Here is a 16,661-nt window from a genome sequence, read left to right as displayed (position 1 = left end):
TAAAACATCAATAGAAAATCTCTTTAATCTTCTTCTGGGCTATTCTGTAACATTTGGAGTAAATCTGGGACTACACAGGAAAAGAAATGCCATTCTCATTCATGAATGTTCCTTTCTTACAAACCGAAACACCATATGCAAGTGCTTTGCTTTTCAAGGACACACACAACTTTTTTATTAATATATAATGCGCTTTCTTCATTTAGCCTACAAAAAAAACCCTGTATTTTAATATGTATGATAGGTCTATTCTTTTGTTTTTGTGTACATTGCAGAATTGTTTATGCTAGCATGCATCAGAAAAACGATTATATTCACAGCTCTAGTCATCACCATCATCCTCCATAAAATAATCCTCTATAAGACCGATTGTGTAATAGTTTGGGGCAATTCCACCGAAATGAATAGGCCTGGCATACAAGCTGTTTAAACAATCAGCTATCTTCTTTTATTTGTGTTTCGTGTGTCGCCATGTCAGATATGGAATTTATCAACAGGTATCACCAAACCCATCAATAGTTTGTTGGTGGTTTCAAAATTTGTTGTGGGTTTATAAGGTCATGACACCTGTTGTCTGACTTTTAATAACCTGTGATATTATAGAAGCATTCAATATTCTAAACATCCACAGAAAATAAATAAATAAAAACCACAAAATCATCTAATAATGTGATTACAATGCAGAAAAAACAGGTTTATTTTGGAGATGGAAATATGATTCTCCGTTTAAGAAGCCTCTTCACAGACACCAGGAACTCCTCTGTCTTCATTGTGTAGATTATAGGGTTAAGCAATGGAGGAAGTGCAGAAGTCAGAGAGAGATTAATGATCCTTGTGTTAGTGTCTATAATGGGTGCAAGTGCATATGTAAACGTGATTGGAGCATAAAATATAATCACTAATAATAAATGAGCAGTACATGTCTTTGTGGCTCTATGACGGTCTTGTGGGGTTGTGATTCGAAACAATTGTACAGCTATACATGTATATGAAAAGATGATAAAACATGCTGGAAACCCGAGAATAATTATCGGGTACAAATCACTTATCACAGAACTTGGGAAATTATTGCTACAGGCAGAACGATATATTGGCCCATGATCACAGTAGAAACTGTTTATGATGACAATAACTCTGCAGAAAGAAAGTCTACTGATGAAAATTGTAGAAACAGTAACCATAAGCACTGCCACTACCCATGTGACCCCACTTATAATAAGCATTGATCTATGAGTCACAATCGTATGATACCTCAGTGGTAAACAAATGGCTACGAATCGGTCAAAAGACAGAACAGCAAGATTTAGTGACTGTGTTGAAATAGATACAAAGACGGTGAACATATTGCACAAACACAATCCATACGAGATCAACTGATTCCCAAACAAAAACGTGCTCAGTATCTGAGGGATTACAGCGCTACTCTCAAAAATGTCTGTCAGTGATAAATTAAAGACAGCGATATATTTGGGAGTGTGAAGACTTCGGTCTGTAATGATAACAAACATGAGGCAGGAGTTTCCAAGCACAGTAATGATGTAGACTAAAAACAGGAATATGTAATAGTATCTTATGTGAGGTATCCCAGAAAAACCTCTGATATAGAAATAAGATGGAATAGAAATATTCCTGTTTTCAGCAAAATCTTCATTCATGGTCAGTTCACTCACTGATCCTGTATCACGTCTGGACAACAAAAAAAGTACATTATTCAGGGTTGTAAGAAATTATTTCATTATACTAACAAATATACAACACTGGAATCTAAGATAGATATTTTTACTCCAATTTGACCTTAAGCAACTATAATACATTATTTTTGTAAGACTCTTAATTTGATCCCTACAAAACAAGACCAAAAATATAAGCATTTAAGATATTTCAAGCAACCAATTATAGTTTAACATGGATCTTTAAACTTTTTAAACTTTAAACAATTTTGTGTATAATAGTAGCTATGGTATACTCACAGAAAGGTGAAGAGCAGCACAATACAGTAAAGCTAACAGGCACACATACAGTATACTGTTAAAAGACTTCCCCTGACCTCAAACATATTGAACTATATAACCCTCAGATACAAACGGCAGGCCTCTCTGGTCTCATCAGTTGACCAATCATAGCAGAGAACTGGAATGATTAGTCACATCAGAAACAGTGACTAATCCACAGAGATGCCGCATGTAATTATGAAGGGAAGCCTTCACCTAAAAGTATAGAAGTTACAAGCACCTACAAAATTGCTGAAGGAAAGAGGAAAAACTAGAAGAGAACAATGGTGTCAATTCACCAAAAGCCAAAGGTGTGGAAAAACTCTTATGACTTCATTCAATCTTACTCCCTTGATGTGACAGTCCCACTTTAAAGTAGCATACTTCACATAACTTTTTCCAGCCCTTCAAAGCTCAAAAGACTGAAGTTTTGCAATGTAGAAAACGAACACTTGATAAAAAAAATTTAAAAATCATCACGGTAATGTAACTGCTCTGAGACACAAGGTTGAGGATCCAAACGCAGTGGGTTAATCCACAGACATACACAAAGGTCGAAACACAGATGAGCAGCCCGAACAAAGATAAGGTCCAGGGCTAAGGCAAAAACAAGGACATCCAGGGAACAAAAATAACAAAGATCGGGGGAACAAAGCTCAGAAATGCAGTACTTACAGGGACACAGGCAAAAATGAAAATCCAAGGACAACCAGAGATCAAAACCAAGAACACGGGACTAACAGACAGAAAGCCCAGAATTGCACTACAAACACTAAACAAGACTTTGCAGGGAATAAATGGGAAAACCAGGCTATTAGGATAAGGAGACACAGGTGAATGTGATATTGGATGATTGTCAAAACTAAGGATTATGGGGAATGGAGTCTGTGGATGTGTGGTATTATCTGTGGTGGAGTGGTAATCGTTACAGTACCACTATGGAAAAATACCATATTTTTACAGAAAAACTACTTTTTTGACCATTTTCCATTGTGGTTTAACATTTTCCCTAAGTACGCCCCAAAAATATTTTTGGATTTGTATGATTGAAGCTGTAATAAAAATAAAAAAATGCGAACAAATATTTCTTGGTTAGAATATAATGTGTAGGCTACTATATAGAGGGTTAAGAGTTGTGCAAGTTTCTAGCTGAATTTGAAATAGCATACTAGGATACTACAATATTTTTACAGATTGGTTTCAGGCCTCATTTCTATATATCGAAATAAATCTGATATGTGCAGATCACTGTGCAGAGTTATGTAATATATGGGTAACTTTTAAAAGATGATGTAAGCTGGTCATCAAAAAAATCAGATATAGTCAACAAATCGGTATTGTTCATCAAGTCCTGCAGTGTAAATGTGGCCAATATGAACCAGTCCCAAATGGCATACATGTGCACTTGTGGCCAATGAGTGCACATGTACTTTAAGACAACAAGACCATAGGGTGTCCCACTGGTCATTTTAGGTGTCAGAAGACTGCTCGCGGGTGCCTTTGCAGTCAATATGTGCCCTTGATGTGCACTTTTGTCAAACCCACACTGAGGCGAGCTCAGCAGAACCCTCAGCAAACCCACGTTAAATACATTCCCAATTTGCCACAAATGACCGTGAGGGTTTAGGATTCCATTTGGGACAGAGCCCATCTCTTTACTGATTCCTATCCTCTTGGTCTCCAAGATGTAGCCATTTATAATGCCTGTTTGAAAATGTATCACACTATTGCATACTATTAACTTAAAGGTGCCATATGGAATAATTGAGGTATAAATATCCAAAAAATGAGCTACACACATCAAAAGAATGAGAAGAAATAAGTGCAATGATGTCATTAAAAACTGACAAGTTATAGTGCTGCCGAGATATAAACCTAAATTAGCATGCTAAATTACTAGCCCCGGCCCGGCAGGTGTCGTAATACCAGTTTCGGCCATGGGAGGCGGTATGCGGGCGGGCAACATTACCACCAGCCAAACTGTAGTAACACGAGTAAGTCGCGCCAGCTTGTGTGTACTTGAACCTGATGTCATGTCGTGATGTCGTGTGGAAATACAGCCCACTACTAAATTTCAGTTCAGGGATGAGTTAAATAAATTATTGGTTGATATTATGCATGAAGAATACATTTTGGTAAGTTGTAACATATCTTTCAACAGTGTTTGTGTTATTTTACCATTAGCTAGTAGAGATGATCGGTTCATGTGCGCTAGGGATCAGTCGTCTAACATTTACAAGCGCCAACTGCATTTATTGTTTGAATTGCGTAATAAAATTAACAGAATCGGAGAGCTCTGAGAGCTGACATCGGTCTCCGTGTCCTTTTCTGTGTATGACAAAATGGATGTGGCGAGAGAGTGTGTGAAAAGTTGTGTCTCACGGTGAATTTGTGAGAGTTGGCAGCTCTGAAATGTGCTAGCTTGGTCCACATCAGGGAATGCTGTCTGTCAAATTAATTCAAACTAATGATAAAAATGTAACATGAACAAAACGAATACCATAAACTTAAAATGCCTGGGCTTTAATTTTCCCGTATCGTCGAAATGCACCGGCTTGTCTATGAGACGGCCTTTATAATTTAGTATTGAGATGTTGTTCATTTAGTCTCTAATCCCTGAAAATCTCCAAATGATCCACGTGAAACTGCAGTCTTCCAACCTTACTATTAGTTTTACTGATTAATATGCGCGAGGGAGACAGAGCAACACAGCGCTCGTCCGTGTTGTTTGAAGACATGAGTGCGCGGTATTTGAAGACATGAGTATTTGAAGACATGAGTGCGCGGTATGAGGTATTTTTCTGGAGGTATACTGCCCCCATCTGGTATGGAATATGGTGTATGATTTGATTTTTTATCCCAGAGGGCACCTTTAATATATTTACACTTTTAAGTTACAGTAAATTTATGTAATTTTTATTACATAAGAGAGTTAATGACAAACAGCAAACGAATGGAAGGGCAGAGAGGGAAAAAGGATCAAGAGGAAAGTCAGGGGGCAAAGTCTATTCACCTGCTGTGTGACAATTTAAAAGATATTAATTGTCATATATTTAAATTGTTGAGGTGATCAGGATTTCAATTAATCAGAATTTCCATTTAAAGTTCTTTAATTCCGTTAAATCAAGAGCGACAGGATTCTGCAGGAAAATATTCCATCATGACGTGGCAGATTTAAGCAGAAACACAGCAATGCAAAAATATGAGATGATGATTAGTATTATTGGAGTATCATTTAAAACAAATGGTATGGACAAAGCTTATATGTGCAGATGAAGCTGACATTGTTATACATGATAATGAGTTGTTGAAATGCATTCTAAAAAAAACAACAACACATTTTTAACAATTATTGTAAACATCATGCAGAAATCTACATTGGAACAATAACAATGATTATTAATTATTAAACTGTGAAAAAAAAAGTTTTATTTCCGTGATGGGAAAATTAATCTTCTTTTAAGAAGTCTTTTCACAGACACCATGAACTCCTCTGTCATGAATGTGTAGATTATAGGGTTAAGCATTGGAGGAAGCACAGAGGTCAGAGAGAGATTAATGATCCTTGTGTTAGTGTCTATAAAGAACCAAAATGCATATGTAAACGTGATGGGTACATAGAATATAGCTACTAATATTAAATGAGCAGTACATGTCTTAGTAGCTCTTTGACGGTCTTGTGGGGTTGTGATTCGAAACAACGTCTCAGCTATGCATATATATGAAGAGATGATAAAAAACACTGGGAACCCAATTATTAATGCCGGAAACAATTTGGCAATCACAGTACTTGGTAAATTATTGTTACAGGCAGAGCGATATATAGGCCCATGATCACAGTAGAAACTGTTAACGGTGACAATAAGTTTGCAGAAAGAAAGTCTGCTCATGAACATTGCTCCAATGATTGCTAGCATCAGTACAAGTGTCCATGAAGCACCAATTATAATAAGCATTAATCTATGTGTCACAATCATATGATACCTCAGTGGTAAACAGATGGCTACTAATCTGTCAAAAGACAAAATAGTTAGAGTTAGTGACTGCATTGCATAAAATAAAGAAACAGAGAACATATTGCACAAACACAATCCATAAGGAATCAACTGATTCCCAAACAAAAATGTGTCCAGTTGCTGAGGGATTACAGCGGTACTCTCACAAACGTCTGCCAGTGATAAATTAAAGACAGCGATATATTTAGGAGTGTGAAGACTTCGGTCTGTAATGATAACAAACATGAGGCAGGAGTTTCCAAGCACAGTAATGATGTAGACTAAAAACAGAAAGATATAGTAGTGTCTCTTGTAAAGTATGCCAGAAAAGCCACTGATATAGAAATAAGACGGAATGGAAATATTTTCATTTTCAGTGAAATCTTGATTCATGTTGATTTCATTCACTGATCCTGCCTCCTGCTGTCTAGGTAGAGAAGCACAAATTAGGTTAAAATTGATGTAATTATAATATATTTTTAAAAAATTCTACATAATAATTAATACTTTTAATTGGATCCCAAACAAAAAGTCCAAAAAGCATATTAGACATTCTACGTTCTAAAAGCATGCATGCATATTTAAAATCTGAATCTTACATTGTTAAATTCATTTCACATTTGTTATAAAATATGCAAGATTTAAAGTGAAAACTACAGTGCTACTCAGGCATGATATATCCACAGAAAGGTGAAGCTAGGGCCCTGGATATACGGTCAAAAGACTCAAAAGACTGAGCTGTTAAATATTGATACATACATGTCACTGATTGTGATATAAATGCCAGGCCTCTTCGGACTTGTCAGCTGACCAATCATGGCTTTGATATAGCATAATCATCTACGCCCCATACAGCTACTGGTCCATAGAGAGGAGAGGATTTATCTGCTTCTTAATATTGAGACAAAAAGGCAATGCGTGTATTTTCAGGTTTTTAATTTCTAGAGTCCGCTTTCGCCTTTCACTCTAATCATTTATCGCAAATAAAAGTGAACTTGTGAAGGGTGCCCTTTTCCCCTTACAAAAGTATGGATGTTTCAGCTACAGTACATGTTGTTTGTAAGAAAGTGAAGAACTCATTATCAAAACTTTTTAAATAGTACATTTTTAGTAAAGTATAGTAAATTACATTCTGTTCTGTGGCTATATGTCAGAAATTATGCAGCCAAAAGTCAAATTGTGTATATTTGTCAGCTGGTTTATTCGTAATATTTTGTTTGTGTTGAGGTCATTTAAATTTCGTTCATGCATCAAAATAAGTTCATGACTTTTTTTTTTACCTACTGCAGATTCTGCCCTCAAATGTGTTGTTGATGTGCACTAATCAACAGGTGTTACATCATCTAACTAGTTGAGAAACGTGTTAATTATCCCACTAATGGCACCGTGTTTGCTCAGGTAAATCTGTGGAGAGGTTCATATGGAACCTAAGAGATTTCATTCTAGTGTCTCGAAGCTCATTAGTGTGAAGCAACAGTGAAAAAAACAAGTGGTTGTTGCAGTGCACAGAAACAAACACAGAGGGGGCAGAGGTCACATGGAATTTAACAGAATAAAAAAGTTAATTCTTAATTCAAGCTGCAAAGTACCCTATATAATTTAATGTTGATACATTATAAATGGATGCACTAAAAAATGGATTACATTTGAAATGTAATTTTATGTTTTATGTTAAATGTAATTATGTACGCAGCCCCATTTGAATGGAATTTACTTCAAACGAAATTGAAATTACAAACACTGTTGCCTTTGCAACATTTCAAATCTATTATTCGATCACTTGAAGTAGACTCGCAATTGATTTGCAATTGTTTTAAGTGTTTTAATTGTCTATTTGTTGTTTCAATCTGTAAGTTGTGAATGTAACTGCTGTCCATTCTTGGCCAGGACTTTCCTGTGAAAGAGATTTTTAATCTCAGAGAGATTTTCCTGGTTAAATATAGGTCAAATAAATAAACAAATAAAAACATTAATTTCCTATTAGTGCCCCACAGATTTACTTTTAGTTACCAATTAAATTAATGTTAACATTATCCATGTTTCTGTAACTAAAAATGTTTGAGTGCCTCCATTATAACGCATCAAGTCATCAACTATAAATGACTGTCACACTATATGGGGTAGGCTTTCACATGGAACCTGCCATTAAATTCCCAAATATATGCTTTTCTAATTAGCTCAATTAAAATGGTTCATGTTTGAAATCAAGCCATTGTTATGGCCACGAAATTAACTAATAAATTCTATAAAACTATAACATAAACGTGATGATTTACCTCAACAAAAATATATAGATATCATAATTAATAAATTCTATAAATCTACAACATCCCCCTGACATTTATGAAAAATATCACTTTCCTAAGAAAATGGTTCAACTTAAAATAAAGGGTCTCCCAATATCATGTCTTATTACAATACTTATAATTTCTGAATAAATGTGCACTTTAAAATCATAGGTGAATGCATTATGATATTGTTGAAGAATGTTCCTTAAATGTGTGTGGGAAATCTTGATTACTAGGTCGATCACGGGTGCTAGGAAACCATGACGTATCTGTCTCACAATATAATATAAAAGGCAGCATTTCTGTCATATATTTATCTGGATGATTGGAACATCTCAGATGGTTTATCATATGGATTATTTTTTTTTTTAAACTAAGGACCTAAAGAAGTAAAGGGCAAGAAAACATTTTACATAATATCTTCTTTTTTTGTTTTTCAAGAATGCATGAAACTCTTTTTATATTTTTGTTAAAACTATACTTCAACATTCAGAGTTTTCATCACCTTGCAGATACAGATGCTGTCCGCATCTTTCTGCCATTTTCCTTCACAGGAGCTTTTTTTATGTGCATTTATGAGTACATTGAGGATCAAATTGATTTAATTTTTTCATCTATACAGACTGTATTTTAAAATATTTGTGTCTGTATGTTAGGAATTGGGTGACTTAAAATGGCGAATGCAAACTACACTGTGAATAATGTAGACAGCTTCATCATCACTGGATTTGATCACCTGCAGAACCAAAAGCTCCTCGGATTCCTCGTCTTAATAACCTACATGCTCATATTGCTTGGGAACAGCATCAATCTGTGTATCATCTTGACTGACAGACATTTACATAAACCAATGTACATATTAATCTGTAATCTAGCCATTGTTGACATAATGTACTCCTCTACCTGCAGCACAACCATGATCTCAGTGCTGCTGGCTGAGATTAAAACTGTGTCATACTACTCGTGTATCTCAAGGATGTTCTTATATAATCTTGGTGATTTCACAGTATGCATGGCTCTGACATTAATGGCAATTGACCGATTTCTTGCCATTAGACTTCCTTTAAGGTATCACAGCATTGTGACAAACACACGAACGTTTCTGCTCATTTTTCTGACTTGGCTCATTACTATCACTCTAATGGGTGTTTTGACTTCTACAGCAGACAAACTCCCATACTGTCAGCCTGTTATCAGATATGTCTTTTGTGAATATGCTGCCATGATTAGAGCTGCTTGTGTGAATCCTGAACCATATTTTTTCTTACCTGCAATGTTAAGTCTGTGGCCATTGTGCGGCCAATTTCCCTTTATATTGTGCACTTATGCTGTTCTGGCATATAATGTGACCAAACTCTCCAACAACTCAAGCAGAAAGCAAATGATCAACACTTGTTTGAGTCACCTCATTGTTCTGCTCAGTTTTTATGCACCAAAGCTAGTCTCAGTCTTACTAACTCGAATAGGAGTTGTGCTAAATTTAACAGAGCGAAACGCAATTTTGATTGTAGCCTCTCTTGTTCCTCCCTTGATAAATCCCATGGTTTATTGCACCAGGACTAAGGAGATCAGGAAACGATTAGCACATATATTTTTGCACAAAAAAATAGTACCAAATCATTTAAAGTCAATATCAAAAGCTTTATCATGTTAATTTTGATTGTAATGATGTTGCTATTGGTTGTTTTGATAATGTGTTTTGTGATGCTGTTGCTTTAAATCTTAGACTAATGTTGAATTGTTTGTTTTCAAATAAAGTAAATGAAAAATAAGGAAAATATTTGGAGCTCTGGTTATTTTTTAAAAGACAGTATTGGCAGAAATTTAAAATTACATTTTAAATAAAAAAGTCTTTCTATGAATTGACAGAGTTTTTAAACAAAACTGTTTATAGATACATTGTATATCCCATCTTTGTGTTTGAAGCATGAACAGTGATGTAGTGGTGCCTGGAGAAGTGGGTATACTCTTAATTTATGCCTACTACTAGTCTTGCATTAGTATTGAATATGCAAGACTATAGAATATAATGAATACAATAGAACATAAAGAATCACTAATATTTTTAGGACTGCACGTAGGTTTTCTAAATACCCAGGTCCTATAAATTATATTGATAGGGGGGGTTCGGGGGCATTTTTTGCGCATTTGAGCATTTAAAAAAATGATGGCCAAAAAAACAAACAAAAAAAAACTGACAACAGTAGCTTTAAAAGCATGAATTTGATGAGATTCTTAAACATGAGAATCAGTTCCAGTTTCTGCTACTTTTTCTTTCCTAAATTAATCAATGTTTTTGGACTTAATTTAATTAAAGGTTCAACTGCTCAGCCATTAAGACAGTCACTTGTCGCCTAATGATGCAAGCTTAATGATGCAAGTTGCGCAAACACAGACAAGCGGAGTGATACAAACAGTGAAAAGTCGAACACATTCGAAAAAACGTGATACAAATATATTTATACAATAATAATGGCAATGTATTTAATAGGGTGTTTGTGTTGTTAAATTGATCTTATAATTTCTACTGTCTTTGATCAAACTGATTATTTCTGTCGGTCATTTAAAACGTATATCGAAAAACAACCGTATATTTTAGCTACTTGCATCTTATCTCGCACTGTATGATCATAAGCTGCTAACTGAAGTGAAGCGTCGTGTTGGGATTAGCGTTCGGCTCGCGCTTCTGTGAACAAAACCACTGCATGCTTTCACTGTAAAAAATATTTTCAAGATTAATTATCACAACATTTTTTCTTTTGTCAAATCAACTTGAGTAATTTATTTAGTTCAGATAACTTATTATTTTGAGTTTCTGATGATTAAATCAATCTTCTTCATTGTGTTAACTCACTTTTTCCATTTCAATCAACTTAAAATTTTAAGGCAACTAGGTTACTTAATTTTTTAAGTTAAACCAACAATATTTTTTTACAGTGTGGTCTCAAAAATGTTGACATTGAGCAGGTGTTTGAGTGCTGAATCAGATCAGATGAGAAGGTCAGTTATCGTCGTGAAGGGAGAATCATTGCAGCAACAAATTAGAGTTATTATTAGGGGTATGACCATGACTGGGTGTTTTTTTATTCACGAGATTGGATTAGCAACTAAATGATGCGCATCGGGGATTTAGAAGTGGGTACAGGACGCAAGTGTGTCACGTAAAGTTCTTTAGTGCGCTTGCATAATTGCAGAGTGAAACCAAACCAAAACTTTCTGAAAATATAAAAATGTATCAAAACGTGAACTTTGTTTCGGACCTTAGTGCGGACTTTCAGATGTAAAAACGCCCTAAATAGCATCAGCATCCACAGAGTAACGCTGCGCTAACAGTAGGCTAAAAAAAGTAACCGAGTTCGGTCCTCTTGTACGTCCCTATGGTGGTAAATAGCAAGAAAAGATCACTATACTGTACATGAGTTAGTGTTTTCATCTGGTCATGATGAAATATATTGAGTGTCATCAGCATAACAGTGGAAATTAATTCCATGTTTTCTTATAATATTACCAAGTGGCAGCACATACATTGAGAATAGCAGAGGGCCTAACACTGATCCTTGAGGTACTCCATAGTCTACTGACGTTATATTCGATTTTTCACCATTAAAACAGACAAAAATGGTAACGGTCCGATAATTACGATCTAAACCAGCTTAATGCCTGTCCCTGAACACCAGTGCAGTTTTGTAGTCGATCCAAGAGTGTTTTATGATCTATAGTGTCGAACGCAGCGCTAAGATCGAGTAGAACTAGAATTGAGACACAGCCTTGGTCAGAAGCTAAAAGTAAGTCCTTTGTAATTTTAACTAGCGCAGTTTCTGTGCTATGATGCGGTCTGAATCCTGACTGAAATTTTTGATAGATATCACTTTACTTGCAAAAAAAGAGCACAATTGAGCGGACACAACTTTTTCTAGTATTTTAGACATAAATGGATGATTTGAAATGGGTCTGTAGTTTGCCAAGTTATTTGGATCTAATTGCGGTTTCTTAATGAGAGGTTTTATTACTGCCAGCTTGAATATTTTTGGAGCATGACTTAAGAATAAAGACGAGTTAAAAATATCGAGAAGAGGCTCTTCCACTTCAGGTGTTCAAACAAATTAATTTTGTATTCAACAGGTTCACTTATACAGTATACAGTAGTAGGCTATCAAAAAATGTAACAACGTCTCTCCAAATGTTTTATCCGTCAAAAAATAGTTTTTGTTAAGTCCTCTTTGTTATGATAATATCATTTTAGTCCACATTTAGTCACAAATGCCAACATGCTGCACCTGGTGCCCAGCAGCCAACACCAAGTGATATATATATTAACATTTACATTTATCTGACGGTTTTATCCAAAGCAACTTACAATTGCTATATATGTCAAAGGTCGCACGCCTCTGGAGTAACTAGAGGACAAGTGTTTTGTTCAGGGACACATTGGTGTCTCACAGTGGATTCTGTCGTATCTGTCACACCATAAAACTATAAAAGGCAGGACATCAGTCTGTAACGGATGAGAAGAACATCTCAGAATCTCTTGCATGCTATTTTAATATTCACTGACTACAAATTCAAATGTTTTTGAGTATCTAAAGAAAAACGGATAAAGAAGAATAGTAATCATATTTACTCTTTAACATGACTGAAACTCTTTTTGTATTTCTTTTGAAACTATACTTCAACTTTTCCAGTTTTCATCACCTTGCTGTAACAGACACTGTCTGCATCTTTTCCTTCACGGGAGCTTTTTTCCTGTGCATATATGAGTACATCAAGACTTTAATTGACTTTGTCTTGTCCCTGGTTGATAGTGTATTTTAATGTGCTTGTGTCTATGTCTTTATCAGTGGATGGAAAATGGCAAACTACACTGTGAATAATGTAGACAGCTTCATCATCACTGGATTTGATCACCTGCAGAACCAAAAGCTCCTCGGATTCCTCATCTTAATAACCTACATGTTCATATTGCTTGGGAACGGCATCAATCTGTGTATCATCTTGACTGACAGACATTTGCATAAACCAATGTACCTATTAATCTGTAATCTAGCCGTTGTTGACATAATGTACTCCTCTACCTGCAGCACAACCATGATCTCAGTGCTGCTGGCTGAGATTAAAACTGTGTCATACTACTCGTGTATCTCAAGGACATACTTCTATCATCTTGGTGATTACACAGAGTGCATGGCTCTGACATTAATGGCAATTGACCGACTTATTGCGATTAGTCTACCATTAAGGTATCACAGCATTGTAACAAATTCTCGAACCCTTCTGCTTATTTTTGTGATCTGGATCAGTGGTTTTGCTGTACTAGGTTTTGTGATATCAGTGTTAGACAGTGTCCCATACTGTCAGCCTGTTATCAGATATGTCTTTTGTGAATATGCTGCCATGATTAGAGCTGCTTGTGTGAATCCTGAACCATATTTTTTCTTACCTGCAATGTTAAGTCTGTGGCCAATGTGTGGACAATTTCCCTTTATAATGTGCACTTATGCTGTTCTGGCATATAATGTGACCAAACTCTCCAACAACTCAAACAGAAAGCAAATGATCAACACTTGTTTGAGTCACCTCATTGTTCTGCTCAGTTTTTATGCACCAAAGCTAGTCTCAGCGTTACTAACTCGAATAGGAGTTGTGCTAAATTTAACAGAGCGAAACGCAATTTTGATTGTAGCCTCTCTTGTTCCTCCCTTGATAAATCCCATGGTTTATTGCACCAGGACTAAGGAGATCAGGAAACGATTAGTACATATATTTCTGCACAACAAAATAGTACCAAATCATTTAAAGTCAATATCAAAAGCTTTATCATCTTAATTGTGATTGTAATGATGTTGCTATTGGTTGTTTTGATAATGTGTTTTGTGATGCTGTTGCTTTTGCTTGTGTTAGATAAGACAAATCATAGACATGCTGATGTTGAATTGTTTGTTTTCAAATACAGTAAATGAAAAATAGGGAAAATATTTGGAGCTCTGATTATTTTTTAAATGACAGTATTGGCAGAAATTTAAAATTAAATTTTAAATAGAAAGACTTTCTATGAATTGACAGAGTTTTTAAACAAAACTGTTTATAGATGCATTGTATATCCCATCTTTGTATGTGAAGCATGAATAATCCTATGTATGTGTAGCATTAATAATAACAATAATCATAATAAACAAAATTCTTCTGGTGTCTCTTAGCCCAAACATATCAATTATTAATTCTATTAAAACATTTGTGCACTGGGATCTAAACCACTTATCTGCCTAGTTATTAATGGATGATTATGTGGATCCTTGTGTAAGGAAAAAAAAACATTGTAGATATGTTCCAATATTGGGCAACTTTAGCCGGCTAACTAAATGTAACTTGCTATAAAATACAACTGAATCTTTAGAACTACAACCTACATGGAAAAATCAGCTTGCTATTTGGATACTATAGGCCTAAAGTCCAGTTATTGGAACTAGCCACCAGGTAGGGCTGCACGATTTGGGCCAAAATGATAATCATGATTATTTTGATCAATATTGAGATCACGATTAATTATCACGATTATTTGTTGATTTTAACCAAAACTAATTTTATTGTCACATAGGCTAATTACAACTGCTTTCACATCCATATTGTGCTACATTCCTGCTAATGTACAACTATGTGCATAAAAATAAAATAGGTCCTCTTATTCACCAAAATTCAGTGCATCTCCTTAAAGAATAAAGAAAAATAAAGAAAACAATAAAAAAAAATGTAGCAAAACTTCAACAGGGCACTATTTTACATTTCCATTGTGTAAATATATTTTAGGAAGCAAAATATAAACTTGCATTGGACCTGCATAATGGATGTGAATAAAACGCCCAAAATATACAATCAATAAAAAACAAATATTCCATAACAGAATGCAACTAAATGAGAACATGTCAAGGCAGAACTATGCATGGAAGTTCGATTAATGAGTCATTGTTATTCGGTGCTTAAGAAATGTAAAATGTTGTGGTACAGTGTCAGTGATTAGTTGTGAAATCTTACTGCATAAATTGAATCGATTTAATCCTCTATATGAAAGTTTATGTGATAGAATTATTTCTATTTATTAAACAATCGTTCAAAACAAGACGTTTGTAGTAGGCCTAGGCCTACTGAGTCCATTAATCGAACTTTCATGCCTCTTATATAGTAATTATATATAACTATGTAGTACCAATTCAGTAATGTAATTTACTAATGCTTACACTCGGTCTCTCACGCGCGCATACACACTCTGTATCTCTCGCGCGCTGTCGCTCGCACGCAGACACACTCGATAGCTATCTCTCCCGCACTTTTTAATATTTAGATCAATATTGCAAAATATAATGTACAATATACTTTTTTTTGTGAATGTAATATTTGTATAATATATTTAAGAAGTTCATAATGCATTTCTTTGTTTTCTGATATATTTGGTCTTTCTAAACTGTAAAAATATACAGTAATATGGTTCTGGTTTGAATCAATTTAATTCAAATATATAACTACAATTATTAATTGTTTAAAGTCGATACAAAAAGTGAAAATAATAAAGGCATTCTGCAGCATTAGTCACTAGGCTCAATTGAGATCAAAATCTGTGCCGAAATGATCACCGGGGAAAAATGTAAAAAAATGGGGGCTGAACAGTCAGGCAGTTTCTCTCCCACAAACTGGACTGAATAAAGTTAGTTGGCATAGTTACTGTAGGATTTTCAGTGCCCCATAAGCCTCGGGACTCGCCAGTTATGGTATAAGTGGAGTTACCTTCCCGACAACAAACTAATCACAACAGAGGTGACTAACCAAAACTAAAACAGAGACAGAGGGTGAAAACACATGCAGCAACAATGCAAATTTAAATTATGCTAAATATACCCCCTAAACAAAATTATGAACCAGTAATTGAGCAAAATAGAGGCCTTTAGAGTTAGTTATCGTCATTGGAGTGAGTGGACCTTGTAGACAATAAAGAAGCTATAAGAGTATGAGCATGCATGGCTATATTAATAAACAGTAAATTCATTGTTTTCCCAACAGAGACATTATTGACACACAATCTACTGTATTATTCAATTATCTTAGATCATTAGTGTATTAAACCCTTGGCACCCTTTTGCCCTTGAGCAATCTCACTCAAATGGGACTTAAAGTATTCTAATAATATTACATTGATAATGATTAGATTTATAGAACAGTCCATAAAAAATCTCTACAGATAAATAATATTTATTTATTTATCATTTGGTGCAGTCTTTATACCAATGTACTTATGTAAGCCCTTCAGTTCTAATCGCACCACCTCAAGCGGGATTCAAACCAGCATTGAAGGCAGGAACGCTACAAAGGATGCTAAAGGGTGCAGCCTATACACTGTCAGA

At 35.1% G+C, this 16,661-nt stretch overlaps 4 protein-coding genes across 4 annotated transcripts; 2 read left to right on the top strand and 2 right to left on the bottom strand.

Moving 5' to 3' along the window:
* Positions 1-695: 695 nt before the first annotated feature.
* LOC120481632 (olfactory receptor 13C2-like) lies at positions 696-1,736 on the bottom strand. The gene has a single exon (XM_039675375.2). It carries the CDS (start codon positions 1,653-1,655, stop codon positions 696-698), a length of 960 nt encoding a protein of 319 aa, XP_039531309.2. The 5' UTR covers positions 1,656-1,736.
* Positions 1,737-5,419: 3,683 nt separating this feature from the next.
* Positions 5,420-6,397, bottom strand: or42b2 (odorant receptor, family 42, subfamily B, member 2). Its single transcript, XM_039675627.2, has one exon. It carries the CDS (start codon positions 6,377-6,379, stop codon positions 5,420-5,422), a length of 960 nt encoding a protein of 319 aa, XP_039531561.2. The 5' UTR covers positions 6,380-6,397.
* Positions 6,398-8,534: 2,137 nt separating this feature from the next.
* Positions 8,535-9,928, top strand: LOC120481821 (putative olfactory receptor 10D4). The gene has a single exon (XM_039675654.2). The coding sequence runs from the start codon at positions 8,948-8,950 to the stop codon at positions 9,926-9,928; it is 981 nt and encodes a 326-aa protein (XP_039531588.2). The 5' UTR covers positions 8,535-8,947.
* Positions 9,929-13,085: 3,157 nt separating this feature from the next.
* Positions 13,086-14,097, top strand: LOC120481623 (olfactory receptor 6N1-like). Its single transcript, XM_039675361.2, has one exon. It carries the CDS (start codon positions 13,123-13,125, stop codon positions 14,095-14,097), a length of 975 nt encoding a protein of 324 aa, XP_039531295.2. The 5' UTR covers positions 13,086-13,122.
* The last annotated feature ends 2,564 nt before the right edge of the window (positions 14,098-16,661 follow it).

This window comes from Pimephales promelas, chromosome 23 (assembly GCF_988280905.1).
Source record: "Pimephales promelas chromosome 23, fPimPro1.hap1.1, whole genome shotgun sequence".
NCBI classification, from domain to species: Eukaryota; Metazoa; Chordata; class Actinopteri; order Cypriniformes; family Leuciscidae; genus Pimephales; species Pimephales promelas.
This window is presented reverse-complemented; position numbering and strand designations above follow the sequence as displayed.

Bases quoted from the DNA above. Each gene is read 5' to 3' on its own strand.
- LOC120481632 (XM_039675375.2), bottom strand. From the start codon at position 1,655: ATGAATGAAGATTTTGCTGAAAACAGGAATATTTCTATTCCATCTTAT.
- LOC120481821 (XM_039675654.2), top strand. From the start codon at position 8,948: ATGGCGAATGCAAACTACACTGTGAATAATGTAGACAGCTTCATCATC.
- LOC120481623 (XM_039675361.2), top strand. From the start codon at position 13,123: ATGGCAAACTACACTGTGAATAATGTAGACAGCTTCATCATCACTGGA.
- or42b2 (XM_039675627.2), bottom strand. From the start codon at position 6,379: ATGAATCAAGATTTCACTGAAAATGAAAATATTTCCATTCCGTCTTAT.